The 20359-nt window shown below is 38.4% G+C and overlaps 1 protein-coding gene across 6 annotated transcripts in view; it reads left to right on the plus strand.

Annotated features, from left to right (window-relative positions):
* Positions 1-20359, plus strand: part of STK3 (serine/threonine kinase 3) — a 149368-nt gene that overhangs the window by 24683 nt on the left and 104326 nt on the right. For all 6 annotated transcript variants that reach the window (XR_013926950.1, XR_013926951.1, XR_013926952.1 and 3 more), the window contains exons 4-6: positions 453-567; positions 15671-15835; positions 16256-16423. Coding sequence is in view for 3 of the 6 variants with exons in the window: in XM_080380123.1 (XP_080236249.1) it covers positions 453-567; positions 15671-15835; positions 16256-16423 (448 nt within the window). In the remaining 3 variants the exon portion in view is untranslated. The remainder of the gene's footprint in view (positions 1-452; positions 568-15670; positions 15836-16255; positions 16424-20359) is intronic.

The following is a 20359-nucleotide window of genomic DNA, read 5'->3' on the forward strand; positions in this document are numbered from 1 at the left end:
GTCTAGCCCCATACTTGAAATAAGTTCATGCTTGCAAAACCAGGAAAACATGGGTGAGTTTCCATGGGTTTTTTTTGTGTAGGAGAGAAGAAAACAAGGCATCCTTTCAAAGAAGGGAAACATCCAATAACTTTGTGAGAAGAGTTAAAAATTGGGAGGCCTTAGAGGAAGGAAAAACAAAGCTTTGTATCAGAAGACTGGTGTTTGGGAAAACTGTCTGTATTTGAATATCACTGAAAGCTTGTGAGAGAGAGAGAGTTACTAGTTCTTTTATTATTTTAATAAACAGACTATTTGAACAGGGCATTAGTTAAGTGAATTACAATTTAAAAGTGTATTTGATTACACTTGCTCTTTAGTGTGTGTCAAACTAATTTCTAACAATACTTGTGATTATGATTTTTTTTTCTTCACTGCTAAGAATTAATCTATTTGACTTTTTTCCTATCTAGTCCCTATGTTGTCAAGTACTATGGCAGCTATTTTAAGAACACAGATCTCTGGATTGTTATGGAATATTGTGGAGCTGGCTCTGTTTCTGACATAATTAGACTTCGTAATAAAACGGTGAGTTGTTTTTTTTTTCCAAAAAATGTATAACACTTTTTAAAATCAGACTGATTTAAGACTACAAGCTAGAAGAGTTATGAGAGAAGATCTTGGCTGATGCCAAGGGGTGTATTTCTGCCTTGGTTCCTCAGGAAACAAGCTCACACAGTTGCTCTGACTGTTTGTTCCTCTGTTGAGTCATGATCGGCAGAAGCAAATGGCAAAATCGTTTGCAGCTTCTTCTCTCTACCCTTCCACCTCACTGTCTGTCAGCCAGCCACTTGGTACATGTGTGGTTTGGCAGCAGGCAGAGAATTGTCTTGCTCTCACTCGGGAATTAGAGAGCGTGAGAAGTAATTGGCATTACTCAAGGAATGAGGAGGCAAAGGGACAGCAATTGAGGAATGTGAGAGGGAAGCAAAATGAGGGTTGTATGGAAGAGCCTTCATGGGCTTGGAACAGCGATAATGAAGAGGAGGATGCAAACCTGTAGGAAACAGGCTTTGTTAATTTTATTTAAGAAAGGGCTTCTCTGAAAAATGTTTTGTTGTAGATGTCAATTAATCTTTAGTTCCTTTGAGTCCACTGTCTTCAGTAGCGGGCTGTAACGCAATGTATTAATTTTACAACCAAGAACTGTTAGATTTTACTTTACATTTTGTAAACACACTCTGAAATGTTCCTTGCACCATATCTGGGAGCAGAGGGGGAAAGAGAAGGAGAAAAAAACAATATTTAGAAAATAAGACGTAGTGGAAAATGGAATTAGATTTATTAGGAAGTTGGAGTGATGTCCAGAGTAGAGGGAACCCCTTTGGAAAAGGTGGCTTGTATCAGGGCTGCTGTAATGTTGAACTGATGACTGGGGAAAAGCAAAAAAAAAAAAAAAAAAAAAAAAAAAGGGAGATAGCTGGAGTTCCTGCAGCCTTTAAAACTGGTGTCATTACAGCTGTATATTATCACAGTCAGTAACTCCAATAAGAAATGGTGCAAGCTAGTCCAGAATTAAAAAAAAAAACTCAAACCCCACCAAACCCTCCAAGATTTAAAACAGGGTTTAGAAAAATAGAGAGCTAACTTGTGTGTACATCAATAGAACATGCTAGATTTTTTTTATTTAAAAGAAAAAGGTGTACATACATGTGTGTTTACATTAAATAAATCAGGCAGTCTAGTTTCTTATATCTGTTTTAGGATGTTGACATATTAGAGCTGTTAGAGTTTTGAGGGAATCTCATGTTTGAGTCTCAGAGCAAATGCATACCAATAATCACAAAAACTAACTCTTCTACTGCTTTTTGTGGTTAAGGTTGATATGATTAAATAGCATAGATTCTATTCTGAGAAATAGAATAATCAATAAATACATGTAAATTTAACATACCTTTTATAAAGGCAAGTCGTGTAGCACATGGCTGGTGGAGTCCTATAAAAGAGTTGTTGGGCACACAAATAATGTTGGTTAGTGTAAAGTTGGTCTGGACGTGCTTTGTACTGAAAGGTTTGTGGTTAGACATCCATACCAGAGGCTCTTCAAGAAATACACCTGTAGTGCAGTAAATAAGGAGTTCTGTCATAAATGGGTAGTTGGTTTAAATATAAAAAAAGAGGGCATGAGTAATAGTAATTTTTGGAATACTACATGGGTCTGTGCTGTCCTCTTTGGGAAAGAGGGTAGAAACACTGATGAGAGAGGTTGTATTCCTAGTAAGAAAAACAAGGAAAAACATGAAAACCTTTATGGTACTGAGTGTCTGGCTGAGAAAATAAATATATGTGAAGAGAAACATTTGTCTTCGTGGGGGAGGCAAAATCTCTATACAGGTTCATGAGCGCTTCTGCTTAATGTTGAGAAATAATTGAACAAGTAAAGTGGTTGCCAAAGATTACCATAGTACCAAGGACATAACAGAGCTCTGGAAGCTAAAGAAAGGTGACAAGGGTGATCAGAAGTAAAGAATACTTCTCCAGAAGGAGATAGCAAATGGATTAGGATACTTGTGTTGAGAATGGGTACTTGGAGGGAGAGGCATGGTGGAAGGTTTTGAAAATCATGAGTAGCGCAAAACCCAGTGAGTTAGACATGGCTGTATCTTACTGTTTATTACAAAACAGGAGATCACTTGTGTTAGTAGATACAAACCAAAATTTTTTTCTCTATGCGTGATCATAAGGTCTACTGTATAGTTATAGAAGGTCTTATAGAAGCTAACAGTTCGTTTTCCAAAGGCAATTGAATAAGACCAGGAAGAAAAGACTGGGCCTAAATGCAAATGTTTAATGGCTGGAGCAGGAAATCCATATGCTTCGGGTCTCTGGGAAGGTGAAGCAGACAGCTATCACCGTTTACTTGACATGTGCTTACATTCAGACAGGCTACTGGGCTAAACAGAACTTTCATTCTGGCTTAGGATAGGTGATATTCTGGTGCATATAACAAAAAAAAGCAAAGCAAACTCCTCCTTTTTTTCACTTGCTGTGCTATGTCTTGGAAGTTTTAGAAGATTTAGATGGAGGCTTTGGAACTGTTTGATTTCTCTTGTTCTTTGTGGAGCAGTGACCTGATCACCCAGACTGCCGTGTGATGGAAAGCTTGTGACTGTGTTACTGGAATGAGGCTGCTTAAAGTACTTCAGCATTCTGTTGGTGACCTTCAAAAAACTTTTTTTTTTTAATATGGAAACAAGAAATGGTTTCTCTGTACTTTTCAAAAGAAAACAAGAAATGTCTTCACTTGGAAGTGAGGGGGGAACTGATTCTTATTTTGTTAGAATATTTATTGAATAGGCCCAGATACAGAGTTATGTGTTCTGTAGTTTTCCTAAGTTGTCAAATGAAGACTGGCTGGGCCAAGGAAGAGTTTGTTTCTTGCTTCTCCCATATGTAAGGAAAAGAAACCGAGGAAGAGAGAATTGAAGTAAGAGCCCTTACTTCAATGCAGTGGTTGTTAGGGTCATCATTTGGACTTGATTTTCTTAAACCTCTTTTTCAACTTGAATGAGTCTATGATCCTACAAAATAAGTCACGGGAAATGGTGGATGTCTCCTCATATTTGGGGAGGAAACATTACTATCATTTCCCCTTGTTGCTTATCTCTAGAACTAAGAATTTATCAATCTTTTTCCTGTATCTGTTTCCCATACTTCTTCAAAAGTTTTGTTGTTTGTCTAGAAGGTGAATAGCACTAGGCTTTGCTCTAATATACCAAAAATGAGGGATGCAGAATTCCAAGATATGGAAATTACTACTTACTGTTGGGAGCCTGTTCATATAGAGAGGTTTTCAGCTTAACAGGAGCAGGTTTTTGTCCAAGAGGCCCAAGCCAGTACTTTGAAGTTAAATTGACCCCTGGAATTCTTCCCCAGAGTCTTCTAGTATGCCAGGCAGATCAGATCAGCACTAGAGCAAGCTTACGATGCCCGTTAGCTCACTGAGATGTGGTGTTTATCGGTCCAAGGCAACAAAGCTGTACATCTAGTTTTGTCTGCTTTTCTTGGAGACTGATTTGTGATGTACATTTGTCTTACACAGTCAAACTGTGGGATGCTGCCAGAAAGGGCAGTTCTGCTGTTACTCTCTAACCTAGCTGATGTGTTCCTGTGTTTTCCATGCCTTGGATGCATTGATTGTGTGTGGCTGCAGGGTGATCTTGAATAAGCTTGATGATCTGATGGGGGAACTTCTTCCTCTAGCCTCTTCTCCACCCCCTTGTGAAGTAACTTGGGATTTATTATGGCAGCACAGTGGCTGGATGCGATGCAAGAGTGACATTAGGAATGAGCAGTGGGGAAAGGGAAGGAAAATAAGGAATGAGACTGGCTTTTTCAGTGGCAGCTTGCAATAGAATAATTACAATGTGAGGCAATACTTTTAAGTCCTGCTGGCTGCTATTAACATAGTGGGGAGTACTGACACACAGGCAACCCTGCCTTTCTAATTTAGGGTGGACTTGCTAATCCACTGATCGTGATTGAGTCATCCTAATCCTCTCTTTCAGGGACCAAATACAGTTGGCTGTAGCATACCACACAGTGGCTATGCAGTGAGTTTGAGATAAAACCTTATATGGGGCAGTATCGTAAGTGACAAGCATAGCAATGTACTACTGTACAGGTGGTGTGCTGTTGGGTCCAGAGGTCCTGCATCTTGTATCTAAACTGTGACTTCCTTTGCATACAAATTTATTTATCGGTTACATATACATTGCCTCATGTGTTCTTGTTGATTATCTTCTGCTGTGTTTTCTTATCTAATTCCTGTTTTCATGTGTTTAAGCTCCAGTAATTCAAATGAATAGTGTATCTGAATCTCTGGATTCTGTGTTTAAATGTCCTGGTTTTGCTTTCTCTATATGGTACCATGGGGGTCCAGGGCAGACCTTTGTTACCTTTCTACGCTAAAGGTACTTTGCAAAATGTTATTTTGCAGTTTTAAGCAGTCATGTTTCTCAATAACTTCACAATTAAAATAGTTTTAATTTATATGCCTTTGCTGCAGTAATGTGATTTGCAGCTCTAGATTGGTTATTAGGCCTTAGATAACTCCTATGTTTTTCTGTTTAAGTAGCATCTATCACTGTGTAGCTTCCTCAGTTGAGCCCACATGGATTAACTAATAGCCAGACAGTCTATACACAAGGACTGAAATTCCTTCTGTGCTGGCTAACTTGTTTGACTGATCTCGGTGGCCAGAAGGTATGGCAATGGACAAGTCCATCCTGGACATACTGCTGACCATGTTCTGTTGGTAAGCCTTCTGGGAGGTGATTTGAATCAGTGGGCCAGTCAGCTGTGTTGCTGTTTGGACTGGTCTTCAGGCCAAGACTCTTCAAGTACTTTTCTATACAGCCAGACTGAGGAAGAAAGAAGTTGATCCTAAATGTCCTGGTTGCCTTACTGTGTATCTAGCCTTACAAACTAAAGTCAAAAGCTTCTGCAGTGTGATGCAGAGGTTATTCAGTGCTTGTCTAATAAAATCCTTATTATGGTTTTGAATGATTGACTGTTAATGATCACAGATTACACATTGCTGCTGGGTGGCGTTATCTCAATTTTTAGGGATTATTTTTCCTTTGTTCTTTCATAGTAGCATTGTTGATTCCTTCAAAAATGGGTTGTGGTATTGGAATCTTAAAATGAGATTATTTTTTTTTGGTAAGCTTTTTTGAAACATTGCGGTAAAACTGTACCCATCTGCTTGGAAATGGGCTCATAATAGAAAAGTAGTTTTCATCTCAGGAAAAAAGGTGTTTGTGTGCCAGAAATAAGGTGCATATTATATGTTAATTGTCATGAAAGAAGAGCAAGTTAGAGCTACACTGTCTGTCATTCATCTGTTTCCAAAAAAACTGTGTATGTATATATATTTACAAACAAATAAGGCTGTCAAAAAAAGCATTCAGAAGTTGGGATGTTCAGAGCTAAGACTGGCCATGCAGCATCCTCTGGCAAGTGTGCAGTGTGAAACGCTAATTGTTCCCTCTTCCCCCTTTTTCTATAGGACTCAGTGTTAGTGGATCATGCTCAGTCAGTGAGGAATCACTGTATATGCTATTAAAATAGTATATAATCTGAGGTCTGGTGTTTATTTGCAAAATACTAAAAGAGGTGATCTGGAGACAGAATTATCTTTTCCAAAATTTATCTGACCTTCATCTTTCCATTTATTTCACTTTGCTACTAGGCAGAGACAGCTGAGAGCCAGAGAAAACCTACTACGGATGGATGCAAAGAAGATGCTTAGGAGATTTCTGCATTGTCTGGCAATAGGTGGACCGCCCCTTTTAGCAGCAGGCTAACATTTTTCTTGTAGTTTTTTTCCTTTCTTTCCTTTTTTTCTACATGTAGGCCAGTACAAGCTCTTTTTGCTGTCCTCTGTATTGCTGTCCAGTTTCAAACCCACCATGGCCTTGGCCTTCCTTATTCTGCCCCTTAGTATCCAGGCAGTACTTCTTTATTTGTCTTTAATAAACTGTTCCTGTTATATGCTTCAGTTTTTTGCACTTTATCTCTGCCAGGAGTTCCTAGTTAATTCAAGATGACCTCCTGCTGGTTTTGCTTGTTATCTTGCATGTCAGAAAGGACTGTTTTCATACTTCGAGGAGGTTGCCCTTGATACTCGACCAGCTCTTCAAGGCTCCATTGCCCTTTTGGGGAGCATGCCCTGGAATCCCACTTACTAGGTTCTTTAACAAGCAGAGGTTTGCTGTCTGGAAATCTGGTTCTGCTGCTTGCTTTTGTCGTTTCCCTCTGTAACTTAACCTCCACCATTTCATAGTTACTTGCCAAGGCTGCCTCTGCCATCCTTGGCAAGTTCTTACTCTACTCATGAGTATCTGGTCTAGTGGAACATCTCCTGTAGTGGGCCTGTGCAGCACCTGCAGTAAAACTTGTTACTGCTCCTGTTTTTTGTACCTTGCCATATTGCCCTCCCAACAGGTATCGAGGTGGCTGACACCCCACCTCCCACCCCCCATAAACAGTGGCCTATGATCAGAGGCTTCTTCCAGTGCTGATGACTTCACCTACATCACCTTTTTGACTGGGTGGTTTGTAGCAGATGGCATCCATCTTTTAGGCTGCCCTTCTGGTTTTGATTTATAAACTCTCAGCAAGTTTAAGGGTTCCATAGCAGAGCTGCATGTTCATGTGCAGCTCACCCCTACCCACCTCTCCTCCTTGTTGTGAGGAGCCTGCACCCATGTCTCACAGCGTGTTAGTTGTGTGAGCTATCCCATTGAGCCTCTAATTCAAGTGACATCATCGTTCTGCAGTTGTGCACATGCTGGCAGCCTTTCCTGTTTGCATCACAGGCTGTATACTTCTGTAGACAGGGTTTCAGGTGTACCCATCTGTCCTACTTTCTCCAAAAGCGAGTGAGAAAACTTCCTCTGGAACCCTCTCCAAGATGTGCTTCCCTGTTCTGTTTCTCCACTTAAATGAGGGCTTTGGTTTCTGTTCCCTGGGGAACCTAGTTTAAAGTTCTTTTCACTAGGTTAGCAAGCCTGTTGGCAAAGATACTCTTGACCTCCTTTGTCAGGTAGATCCTGTTTCTCTCTAGGAGTCCTCATTCCTCTGAGGATCCTGTGTTCATAAAAATACTAATACTTTGCTGCTGTTAGCAGGCCTGCTGGAAGGTGGTGATCTGAAGGTGTATCTGCTTTTGCTTGAGGCTTTTCCCCTTGTTTGGCAGGATCAAGGGCAATATCATGCTGACCCTTGTTCACTTAATACAGGTTATTCAGGATCTCCCCTGGTGATGCTGTCAGGATCAATGGGGGTGGTGTGAATAGGTGTGTAGTTTGTGAGCCAAATGATCTGTGTGCAAATGTGTTTTATATAATGGTGAAGCTGTTTTTAAACAGCGACAACGCAAGTAAGTGCTTCCTGTTTGAAAGGCACGTGGCTGTGCTGTTTTAACTGACCTGTGGTTAGGACTTCCACTGAGCCTCTTGACCTTATTCACAGTGCTTTGTCAGAAAAGGACTTTGAAGAACCAAAGTAACTAAATCTGTGCTGATCACAACTGTGTGTAGACGTGACAAATCCATGTTGCTGTGCTACTTAATCATAGTCAAAATCTTTTTTCTCATGTTATTTGTACTTGGTACAGTGCTGGAGAGGCTCTGTACTGTTCTGCATTACTTCCTTACTTCCAAAGTTGTGCTCAACATCTCGTTAGCCACTTCAGTACTTCATAGATGTTGTATAGTAAGTTGGAACTTGGTAGTAAAGAATAAGGGCTAAGGAATCAGACTTCTATATGCTAATCAGTTCTTGATCTCCCTGTGTGTACTTACTAGTACTAGCTGATGTTGAGCATGTGACCATGGGAGGTGCCTGAGATTTCCTTGAAGTTTTCCATATGAGCTGCTAGATATGTTTTAGATAATTTTATGTTGCTGCTGACTATAGTAATTTTCAAACTACAGACACAGGATTCAGATTTGTTAGCGCTACCTTGAATTATCCAGTATGAAAATGCTAATTTGAGAAGAGAAAATGGGGTCTGTTGCATATTATATTCAAGAAACATTACAAAATTTAATGTTACTGGGATGACATAGTACAAACCACAAAGCTGATAATCACCTGATTATAACTGATAATCACCTGTGCAGTGAAGGGTCATTCAATAAACATAACAGGGCTTATTGCAGCATATTTTCCATATGATTGTATGTGTGCAGCATGACTTGAGCTCAGTAAGAATGATGCTGCCTCACTTCCTTCACATGATCCTATGCTTAAGTTGTTATACTTGAGTAAAACTGGTAATTCTCCTATGGTAGTGAGTTCTTATTCCAGTAATTATCGTAATATTTAGGTGTCTCCTTAGTTATATAATAGGAGGAAGAAGGGATTATCCCCATTAGTTTGGGACAATTATTGAAAGTCTTAGACCAAACCTTGCTGTCATGAGTGAGGTACCAAATAATGATATCTAAATTACTTAAGACATAAGCTGTGATTTTTTGTTTGAAGAAGTCCTCACACAGAGCATGTAGATCTGCCTAAAAAAAAGTCTGAAATGCGATTGCTGTGAAAGGGATGTTCAAGGAAAGTGGCCTCAAGAGAGTGCAGTCTTACTGAAGTCTGGAGCAGACAGTGGGAACCAGAATTTAATGTTGACTTCAGGCTAGAGCTGCAACTGTAACAACAACTTTTCTCTCTGAAGCTTTTCGCCTTAATTCATAAGTTATACTTCAAATATTAAAAGCGGGAAGGGTATTGTAGTAACTGTCATTTATTCTCCCCTGCTCATTTGTTCATCTCTCCATCCTTGTCATCACATAAATGAAGAATAGAAATATGTGAATATGCTAAGATTGATGAAGCTTCATAGCTTCTGCTGGAAGAATGTTTATACCACGGTGCCTTTATTTGCCATGAGAGTGGATTTATCCAGTGTACTTGACCTAATCAGACTGTTTAGATGCAGTAATGTGATACTTCCTGGAAGCATCAGGCTCATTGTGCATGTATTACTTGGTGTAAAAAGAGCAGCTGGGAATGGACTTAAGCAGTTAAAGCAATTCAGCTGACCCAGACCCCTTCAGAGGGGCCCTCAGGAAGGAGAATGCCTGTGAGCAGAGAACCTGTAGATGAGTTGTCCCAACAGCTGCATGGATTAGGTAGTGTGTGATAGACTGCATAAATGCATCCTTAAGTCTCCCTTGTGCATAGCATTGATAGCCAGTTAGATGTAAATATGTGGATTGGCTGGTATCCTAATAGATGTGGAACACCTGAATTTGCTGTGATCTGCTTTGCTCCAAATTTCCATTTTAAGGACTGGCTTCCTGGCTAATGTTTTAATGTGGGTTTTATCATTCATTTTAATATTTAGCTTGCATGTGGTTTTGATGATGAAGGATTTAAAGCTGCTTCATGGTTGACTCATATTTAGAGGGTAGCACCAACCCATCAAAGAGACATAGCATACAGAATTAGAACTAAACAAAGATACCAAGCAGATAAATGTTCCATAGGATTTTAAATTAGGATCTTGACACAACTAGCAATTGGAAACAAAGCAGAAAGATAATGTCTGTGAAGTTATACTAAGATGCAAGGTATAGAGCATGCTGTGCTGATGTAAGAATGGTGCTGTATGTTTCAAAGCTCTAAATAACATAAACCAACCATTTTAACAGGAAGCACAATACCCATATGGTTTGATCAGGAGTAGTACGGTGTAAGAACCATACAGCCAGACCAGGATAGCAACGCTGACTGTAACATATTCCTGGTATTAAAATAGTAAATACTTTTGGTTGTTCTGTGTGGTAGTTACCAATGGCATTATTTGTATGATGACATTTAATTGCTGTTAGAAATGGAGTACTGGATATTAAATAGATTAATTCTTGTGCTATGACCTACAATAATTGTGTGCTATGGCAAGGCATATCATGGGCTGATTCTGTACTTAGCTGTTTCCTTAAGTTGAAAGTCACTTGCAAGGGCATAGTCACTACACTAAATACATGGAGTAGAGCCTGTGATTTAGGGTAAAGAAGGGAAGGAGACAGTTAGGAAGCATTCTGATGTGGATTTTAAGAGTTTATTTGTGGTTTTGTAAGATTTTTGTGAATAAATAAACAATGGGAGGAGCTTTGGATCTGTTTTTGTATGTTTTGGTCCCCTGTTGCTTGCAACAACCAGTACACTCAAAAAAATGTATCTGCCTCCACCTATTTCCCCAGATTGCATCAGGTTTATATTAGTTTGTGCCAGCTAATCTCTATATGATGTAAAGAAGACCTATACACTGTGTTTTGTTGTGCTTTAAAAAATAATATTAAAGTGTATTTTTATGTATTTCCTAACAAAACAACTTTTTCTTGTATATATGAAGACATAAACTGTTGATGCATTTAGATAATCTGTCTTTAGGAATATGTGTTGCATTTGGAGTGAGAATAATGTTGATAACTTACTAGTGTTTTTAGTTGTTGCTAAACAACGTTTATACTAAATCAAGGACTTTTTGGTTTCTTGGGCTCTGCCAGCAAAAAGGCTGGAGTGGCATAAGAAATCAGGAGGGGATGCAGCCAGGGCAGCTGACCCAAACTAGCCAAAGTGTTATTCCATACCACAGAATGTCATGCCAAGTATATAAACCGGGGGGAGTTGGTCGGGGCCAGGTTGATTGCTGCTGGGGGACTGGCTGGGCATCGGTCAGCAGGTGGTGAGCAGTTGTATTGTGCATCACTTCTCTCTTTTTTTTTTTTTTTTTTTTTTTTTTTAATTTTTTTCCCCCTTCCCTTAGGATTTTATTCCTTTCGCCTTCCCTCTCCTTTTCATTCTTCTTCTTCTTGTTACTTGTATATATTTATTTCAAATATTCAATTGTTCTTATCTCAACTCTTGAGTTTTACTACTTTTTCTGATTCTTTTCCCCACCCTGCTGGGGGGCAGGGGGGGAGTGAATAAGCGAGCGGCTGCATGGTACTTAGTTGCTGGCTGGGGTTAAACCATGACAGATGGATTTGGCAAAGTTCTGGCAGAAAGTGTTACACTCAGCCTGTCATAATCCATCCATGATACAGTATTTGCTAATAGTCAGAGCTTAAATTGCTTGTAGTGTGAGTCTTCAGATAATCACAGTTCTAGTGTACTTAACAAAATTATTAGATCACGTAATGAGGATTGTCTTTTCTCCAGATACCCTTCTGACCATACTTCAGTTTATCTTACAGTTGATTTAAGTTCCTTCTTGCTTGACTCCAGGTCAGGTAGATGGCTTTACTCCCTCGGTGCAATGCCAGGAAAGCTGTCTTGTTTGAGCTGTGTATTACTGGGTTTTCAGTTCTTCTGGCACAAAATTCTTTGAAGTCAGCATAAAGTAGCACAAACAAAGGCTTTGAGCAGTGTGCTACTGAATAGAAATGCTGAAAGATCTCAGAGATAAATGGCAGGCAAGGAATGCATAATGCGCAGCAGAGGCGGTAACTGCTTTCGATGGAGCATGGAGCTAATGCCACCATCAATTTCATCCTCTGCTGGCATAGGGAAAGGTGTATAAAAGTCATGGGGGCTCTTTAGGTATAGCAACACATGTACTTGGGAAAGCAATGCCAAGTTGAGCAGCTCTTACTCTGCTACATCCTTGTTGACTATGCCATGAATTGAATTGGGGAACTGATTTGTTGGCAAAATAATTTGGCAGACAGGTTTATTTTTAACTAGGGTCAGTTACAGTTGTTCAGTGGAAGGGCTGACACAGAGTGGGAATTACTGCTGTAGGTTGTACTGAGAGGAGGGACTGGAGATTGGCACTGCTGTTTAAATAAATGTACGCGTAACTGTGCCCTTGGGCTCCACGCCCAGGTTTTATGAGACTGGATAGAAGCTGGAATAGGGAAGTAGTTCTGTTTGTTAAATAATTAAAACTTGTTATGAGCAACTTGAGTGCATATAATCTTGCTGACTAATAATTTTTTCCTTTCTGTTGAGTCATTCTGTTGGCTTAGAGTGATTATGAGTGGGTTTTTTGTTTCTTGTGGGCTTTTGGTGGTGAGTTTTTTTTGGAGGGAGGTGCGGATGTGTACCAACACTTTAAAAACCGAAGCTGGAAGAAATTGCTATGGCGTAATTTAATTTCTGTATAGGACTGGTAGAGAAAGAGGGAGAAAAATGCAAGCCAGTGTTGCAGCCAAATTGGAGTATTCATTTTGACTTTTGTGGTTTCTTATATTTCTAAGAATGCGTCAAGTTCATTTGCTTAGTTCTTACTGTACTGTAATTGAACAGATTCATTTCAGATTTCAGTTACACTAATAGTTTCTTTGTATTTCCTTGAGAAATTGCATCACATGGAATGAAGTGTGTGTGTGCTTGTTTTTATTCTAGAAAAGATGTTGATGCAAATCTGAGAAGCATTTTCAGGGGTTTAGTACCTGCAATTCACTCTTACTGTTTCCCAGATAACGCTTGTTCAGGAGCTTAAGTGTTCCTATTATGTTGATCTAAAGCAATGAAGATAAACCACTGTGCTAACTGATGACTTACTCAGTAGTCCATGTAGTTTATGAAGCAGCTACATATTTTTTTTTTTTCCTACTGTATTTGGTAATGAAATATCTGTCAGCTTGTTGCCAGTTTACACTTGCAACTTATTGTATCATTTGTGATAGTATATAAATTCTACAAAATAATGAAGTAGTAAATAAGAGGAACATTTTGGACTACTCAGTCTACACCAACTTATTATTTATAGTAGGTGTTTAATAATTGATTTTAATTTATTTTTTTTAAGCTTTTAAGCTGAAGTTTGTCTGGTCTGCTTAAAAAAAAAAAAAAGGCAAGCAAAAGAATTCTTGTTTCTTTGTGATGCTTTTACAGAGTTCAGTAAATACCCCTATTGTGATTGTTGTGATTGATTTTTTTTTTTTTCTTTTTTTTTTTTTTTTTTTCCTTACTCTTCAAATTTTCAGGTTGTATTCAGTTACTGGACTAGTTTGAGAGTACCTTTCTCTTCATTGTGACTGAAAAATAAACAGCAAACATGATATGAAAAAAAGCTGGGTATAACTGTGCAAAATGTATTGTTGACTTTAGGAACTCTAAAGTTCTAAAGAGCCTCAACTCTTCTACCTTAATTCACAGAAGTAACTGAAGGCCATGCTATTATTGAAGAATATAAAGAAAGTTGTTAAAAATTCAGCATGGTCATAGATGATAATATACACTTGTAAAGTAAGTGTATGTGTAAGTAAGTGAAGTTTATGTAAGTGAATGTTTTTTTGGAGACAAGAAGGTATTAACAGGCTGCAACTACTTTAAAAGTTGCAGGCTGACGTGGCACTATCTTCACATAGTGGTAGTTGTGATATAGTCAGTGTCAGCAATACTAAGATTTCTGTTAGTTCAGTTGTACAAATTTATCGCATGATAGGAACATGATATGTTATAGCATAGCTCATGTGGATTCTTTATGCTTAATATTAAGAACTAACAGGAAACCTTTGCACAGACAGCAAACTAATCAACATTGTTACAGATATTTTTTAAAAATACAGTATTTGCGGCTGAAATTGAAGACCTATATATTCAATCTGATTTTTTTCGGTGCGGATATCATCTGGCAGTTTTTGAGTTATGCAGGTAATTTAGAAAAATCCCAGAAGTTCAGTGAGCATTCATTCTCTGCATCAGTTGGCAACAAGAAGAACGGTGTAAGAAAAAGCCTGTAGCATCTGGTTGGTATCCATTCTCAGTCATCTCTGTAATTGTCTACCGTTAAAGGAACAAGTGATTATAGTTATTGGAACCTTCCAGCATAAGAGTACCCTGACATCTTAGTTGTCCTTTTTCAGGGCTGAGTAAGGTTTTGGGAAGGTTATCGGGGCATATCTGTATGGGTGTGGTTCTACAGCTTTGTGTCAGTATGGAGCACAGGCAGAGTGAGAAATACTTATTTTAAAAAATCAACATTTACTTGCATTCCATATAAAATGAAGGCACTAGCCTTAAAAGGAATGGCTTATTTGACAGTCTCCAGTAAAATTCTGTAAACTAGTTGGGAACTATTTGGGTGTTCGTATTTCTGCATGCTATGTTATTTCCCTACAGATAGTAAGTAGCAAGCTATCCCTAAGAAATAAATTTTTCAAAAGCTTTGCAAATAAAGAATTATTTGGTTTGTTTTCTGTACATCTATATCCCTTGCTCTTTGTTTTGGGTTTGTGGTTTTTTGTTGTGGTGTTGTGGGTTTTTTTTGTTTGGTTTGTTTTTGGTTTTGTATTTTTGTTTGGCTGTGGGTTGTTGTGTCCATCCGTGTCGGTGTCATCTGTCTGTCCCCCCCCCCCCCCCCCCCCCCCCCCCCCAAGATGCTTTTAATTCATCCCCTCTAATTTGTAGATTGCTGGCAATGAGAAACTAGTAGTGGTGCAGTTAGGAACAGCAATAGGTGGACAAAAGCATGATACTACTAATTGTAGACTTAGCAGAGGCGTTCTATGTAGGAATTTGAGAAATAAAGAAAATGTGGCATTCCTTTCACCTATTTCCAAATGTAGGACTGTGCTAGTTTGTTGGGCAAACTGCCTAAAGTACTTAAGGGCATAGAAGTTTGAGGAATAGCTGTAGCCTTCTACAGTAGAGAAATTACTATGTCTTTTTCCAGGGAAATATTCTTGTGTGTGCCACCTAGTCCAGTGGTGATCACCATTATCTTTGTCAAAACAAAGGTAATGCATAATTTAAGAACTAGTATGTATGATTTTAGTTATAAATACATTAGTTGTATGTTGTAGAAACTATGCAACTGTCTTTATGAAGCGTGTCAACATGTAAAGAGTAGTAAGTTGTGATTAGCAGGCAAGAGAATATTGCATATTCTGCCATCTGATCTGCATCAGTCAGCCCCTTCTCTAGTTTTGTAGCTCAGTTGCTCTAATTGGACTCTAGATGTGTAAAAAATCTAGCGATATGGATGAAGTTAGTAGATGGTGTTTTAAATTGTAAATGCTATTGGGCATATTCCTATGTTAAAATACCTAAGGTACGTTGTTTTATTTGTTTCATAATAATCATTATGAAATGATCATGTTTTGAACAGTTCAAATACATAGACTCTGTATATACTTGAAAATGGTTTTGTGTTTTCTTGCAGCTAACAGAAGATGAAATTGCAACTATTCTAAAATCTACTCTTAAAGGACTTGAATACTTGCACTTTATGAGAAAAATACATAGAGATATAAAGGCTGGAAACATCCTTCTTAACACTGAGGGACATGCAAAATTAGCTGATTTTGGCGTGGCTGGCCAGTTAACAGTAAGTACATGTGGAAAAATCATTTAAAAGGCTTTAGTACTCCTTACTATCTTCTTTTACTTTTGTCTTTCTCTTCTGCCTTGAATTTTGTATCTGAGGAGTGACTAGTGGTAGAGCTAATGTTCTTTATCGTGATGAGTATTTAGTGTATTGCAAGGGTGTTTAGCTTTTTAGTTGTCTGTTTTTATAACCCAGTGTACTTCAAGTGCCTGATAATCCCACTTTAAACCTTTGTTTGAGGTTTATGGTTGTTGTCACCTATTTGGCCCCTGTAGGCTGATGGACTGAATGTGGTCTTAAGTGGAAGTCACTACCATTTGACCTCTGGGTGGCTAGTTTTACTTTTAAATGTAGTATTAATATAAAAAGAATATGAAAATAAATATCCATGTTTTAATTGCATAAATAATATAATTACAGGATACAATGGCAAAACGTAATACTGTTATAGGGACTCCGTTTTGGATGGCTCCTGAAGTAATACAAGAGATTGGCTATAACTGTGTGGCAGACATCTGGTCCCTTGGTATCACTTCAATAGAAATGGCTGAAGGAAAGCCTCCATATGCTGATATTCATCCAATGAGGGTAAGTGTCTGTGGTGGTGTTTTCTTGTTTGTTGTATTAAACAATGAAGAAACCCTCAAACACTCAAAAAAACTAGTACTGGAATTGTAAAACTATGTTTATGATAAGATTTTAAGACTAAGGGTTTTTACTTGCTGTCTTGCTTTCTATTTACTGCGGTTTGCCTGTGTTTTAACACATCTGTATCAGGTTTCAGGATGCTTTTATTTCCACTTGAGAGAGAGCTAAAGCAGTACGTGCTTAATTGACTTGAAGGCAACATCGAGTGAATTCTATACTGTACCTGCATTTGAGGAGTTCCGTAACCAAGAGGGGCCACCCTCCTTTGAAAGGGAGTTTTGAAGTAAAGATGACCGAAGAAGGATTCAGAATTATCCTATGTGAGCACTGCTGATATTAATAACCCCTGGCAGTTTTTATTTATTACTGACTCTTGAAGTCTGTTACTGAGTTAGTTTTTGCAAAATAAAATGTAAATAGATTTAGTTGCTTTGTGAGAAGTAGCAGTTATAAAGGAATTACTTGGAGAAGTTCATGGGGAACAATGTTTATCTAGGAATAACTGTTGCCACTGTTAGTCATGCTTTTATTTTTTGAAATGAGCTATAGAATAGCCACACTGATTGCACTAAGCATCAATAAATACTCTGTTCTTGTCCATCTGGTATTAATGAGGCACTTTATGTTGCTAAAGGCAGATTTTTTTTTTCAACTTTGTGATTTGCTGAAAAAATGGCATGCATATCAGAAAAAATTTATTGAGTTTTCTTTTGCTGGTGCCTCATGTATCAGGATCTTAATATAAGGAAGCCACTGCTGTTGAAAAAGGAGGTAGTGTTTATATATGAATGCTATAAGGTGGTGCATATATGAATTAAGTGTATTTAGTGATGTTGAGTTCTTAATTTTTGTGTGCGCTTTTTGGAGCAGAGATGTTTCCTGAAGTTTTATGGCAGTGTGAAGCTTGGTTAAAGCTAATGAGTGTTTTGTAGTTAGAAACATTACATAATTTTGGAAGCAAAGCTTAGTAGTTTTCCTGCCCCATATTTTTTCTTTCTGTATAATTAACTTACTTTAAATTGCTGTTCAAACTGGAAATACTCAGATGAAAGCTGAGAACAAAATTAGTATCTCTGAAGCTTGTTTTTGGTGGGAATGTAATTTAAGATGAAATAATATTTTAAAAATATTTTTAAGGACTATTGATTACAAACTAAATACTTTTCATCATGCTGGGTTTTTTTGTTGTAGTTCTAAGGAAGATGTCTTAATTACATCTGAGTTCATTTTAACACCATGTAGTTGCACTAGCTGTTGAAAGGTGAGGACTACATTATCAGAGAGGATTTTTATACACATGACAATAGCTGCTTATAAATCAAAGGTCACAGAGTTTGAAAGCTTGTGAATCTGTTTAATTCTTGTAATCAAATGAATGCTATCAAAGGCCAAAGTAATTTAACACAACAATTCTGGATTACATAGAACATGTGTTCTTGTTAATAAATTATGTTACGTTTTTTAAGGGCTTGTATGCAGTGAGTACTCTTTTGTATATTTGATACCTACAGTTTTTCTTAATTTTTATTAGTGAGTTGTTACAGTGGTTAACAAGAAATACACAGATTTAAGTTGCAATAGTTTTCCCAGTGTCATATGATATAGCTTCACAGGACTTTTGGACATATGTAGATGCTTTCCTACTTTGTTTTAGTTATGACACAGAATTGATACAGGCAAGCATGAAAGCTTGGGCAAATTTTCACTGCTTTTTCTAGATGTTGCTGGAGTTCTGTGGTATTTATGTAAGGCACAATTTTGTTACTTGGGAATGCATGTTGAAATTACCATGTGCGCTATGTTGCTGTAGGCTGGTTGGCACTGCCACAAAGGTAATGCACTGCCAGTAGGCCATTTCCTTGTCAACTGCATTTACAGCTTAATAGAAATATTACATGACTTCTTTAAACAAGTGTTTTGGCAGAGAGGAAATAGCAGATTCCATGCAAACAAGCATAGCTTCCTCTGCTTAACCACACTAGCTACTCCAACGAATTGTGCTAGTTTCAGCTGGGAAAGAATGAGAAGGGGGGGTGCAAAATGGAATTTCATGTTGGGGGGGGGGGGGGGGGGGGGAAGCAGCAGGGTTTTTTTCTGTTCAAGTATTCTTACTTTAGTATATTTAACTGTGTGAAGTGTCATCAGTGCTATTTCACTTGTTTCTGTTGCAAACCTGAATTCAACAGAACCTGCGGTTGTCATACTTGGTTTGAAGCTCAAAGGTCAGGACCATTTGCCAGCCCAGTAAGTCCAGTGCTTTATCCATGTAAAAATTATGGAATGCCTCACATGTTCAGTGTCAGAGTCCTTCTGTACTTTTGCTAATGATGAAAAGTGAGACTGCTGTATTTTCTTGTGAGTTTTCATCGAAGACAGTGCGTTTTCAATTAGTTTTGAAGGAGCAAAACTGCAGATGGTCTCAAGGTTGCCCTAAAACATGGTGATACAGCCACTAGAAATAGCAAGGAATTTGCCGATAAGTCAAAAATCACTCAAACCTGGATAAGTTAACACATCCAGCAGGGCTAAAAGCGTGCTGAATGTGGTACTCTGTGCAGCAGCCAGGGTTAAAGTGTGATAACAGTGTTGGCATCTGCCTTTGATTGCTTTGCTGGGATGAGGAGTTATGAATTTGCAGTGGACCTAATTAAAGAGTGCTTCAATGTGGTTCTAGAGCAAGACTCAATCTCCTATTCCGAGGCTGCAGTGATATGTTTCAACAGCTGTGTTCCTGTGTCCCCCATTGACTGCGGCATGTATGCTGTCCTCTAGTGATAAAGCATTACGTCCTACCACTGTCTTAATTTAATTCAAACCACTAACTGCTTTGTTCAGTCTCTCCTCTTCATACAGTACTTGTCTTGATTGTTTCTGTTTGTTTCTAAATAGCTGTTTTTTTAATATATATATATATATATATATTTTAATCTGTAATCGAGGCATAAAGGTTGGCACTATTTTACCATAGTAGTTGTGATTTTGCTTTTTGGTAAGCATTGGTAAGATGCTCTTGAAATATCTTCTATGTTTGCTAATCAAGCCATGATCTCAGGTGGTTGTACCAAAGAGTTATTTCTGGTAGAAGATCCTTTAAGCTGCAAAGTTTTTGCCTGATCATAATCCACCTGCTGCTGATACTTGGCTGTATTAACCAGTAGATTAACAACACTTTGCCATAAAGCTAATCTTAAACCCTAAGATGGCTGTTTTTCAAGGACCTTTGTCTAGGACCATCCTTACCAAAATTTACCATGCAATGACATGATCACTTACTGTTGTGAGGCTGTGATTTTTATGATCAACTTAAGGCAATTTCATTGTGGGCTGCTGGCTATAGAGGCAGCCTATCCTTAGCCAGGAGTTACTGGCCTTTCTGTCAAGCGAGCACTAGCATTTTTGTGGCCTCACGTGGAGCTAGATAAAGGAACTGATGTTCTGAAAAGTTAACCTGACAGAAACTTTCTAGAACTGAGCCCCAAAAGTTGTAGGAGCCTGTGGATGGACAGGGGAAGTGTGTTGAATGGCGTTACTGCCTTTGACCACAGCCATGCACTGAACCTTGTAGACCAACTGTAAAAGTGCAACCTACATTTTATAAAACTTACTGCTCTTTGCAAGGTCAACACTTACAGACAGGTTGGTGTGCTTCAGCTAAACACTGATAGCTCTCTTTCAAAAAAAAAAAAAAAAATTCCAAGAACAAAAAACCCCCACTGTCACTAAATAAAAAAAACCCTACCCCAACCTCTTTTCTTTCATGCTTATCAGGGAACTGCAATAATTCACGTTGCTGGGGTATGGAAGAAGCTGGTGGTAGATGTGGTTTTTTTCAACACTTCACAGTATTGGCCTTTGTTTCTTTAGGGTGAGGTTTCT

This window comes from Falco punctatus (genome assembly GCF_963210335.1).
Source record: "Falco punctatus genome assembly, chromosome: 3".
Taxonomy (NCBI): domain Eukaryota; kingdom Metazoa; phylum Chordata; class Aves; order Falconiformes; family Falconidae; genus Falco; species Falco punctatus.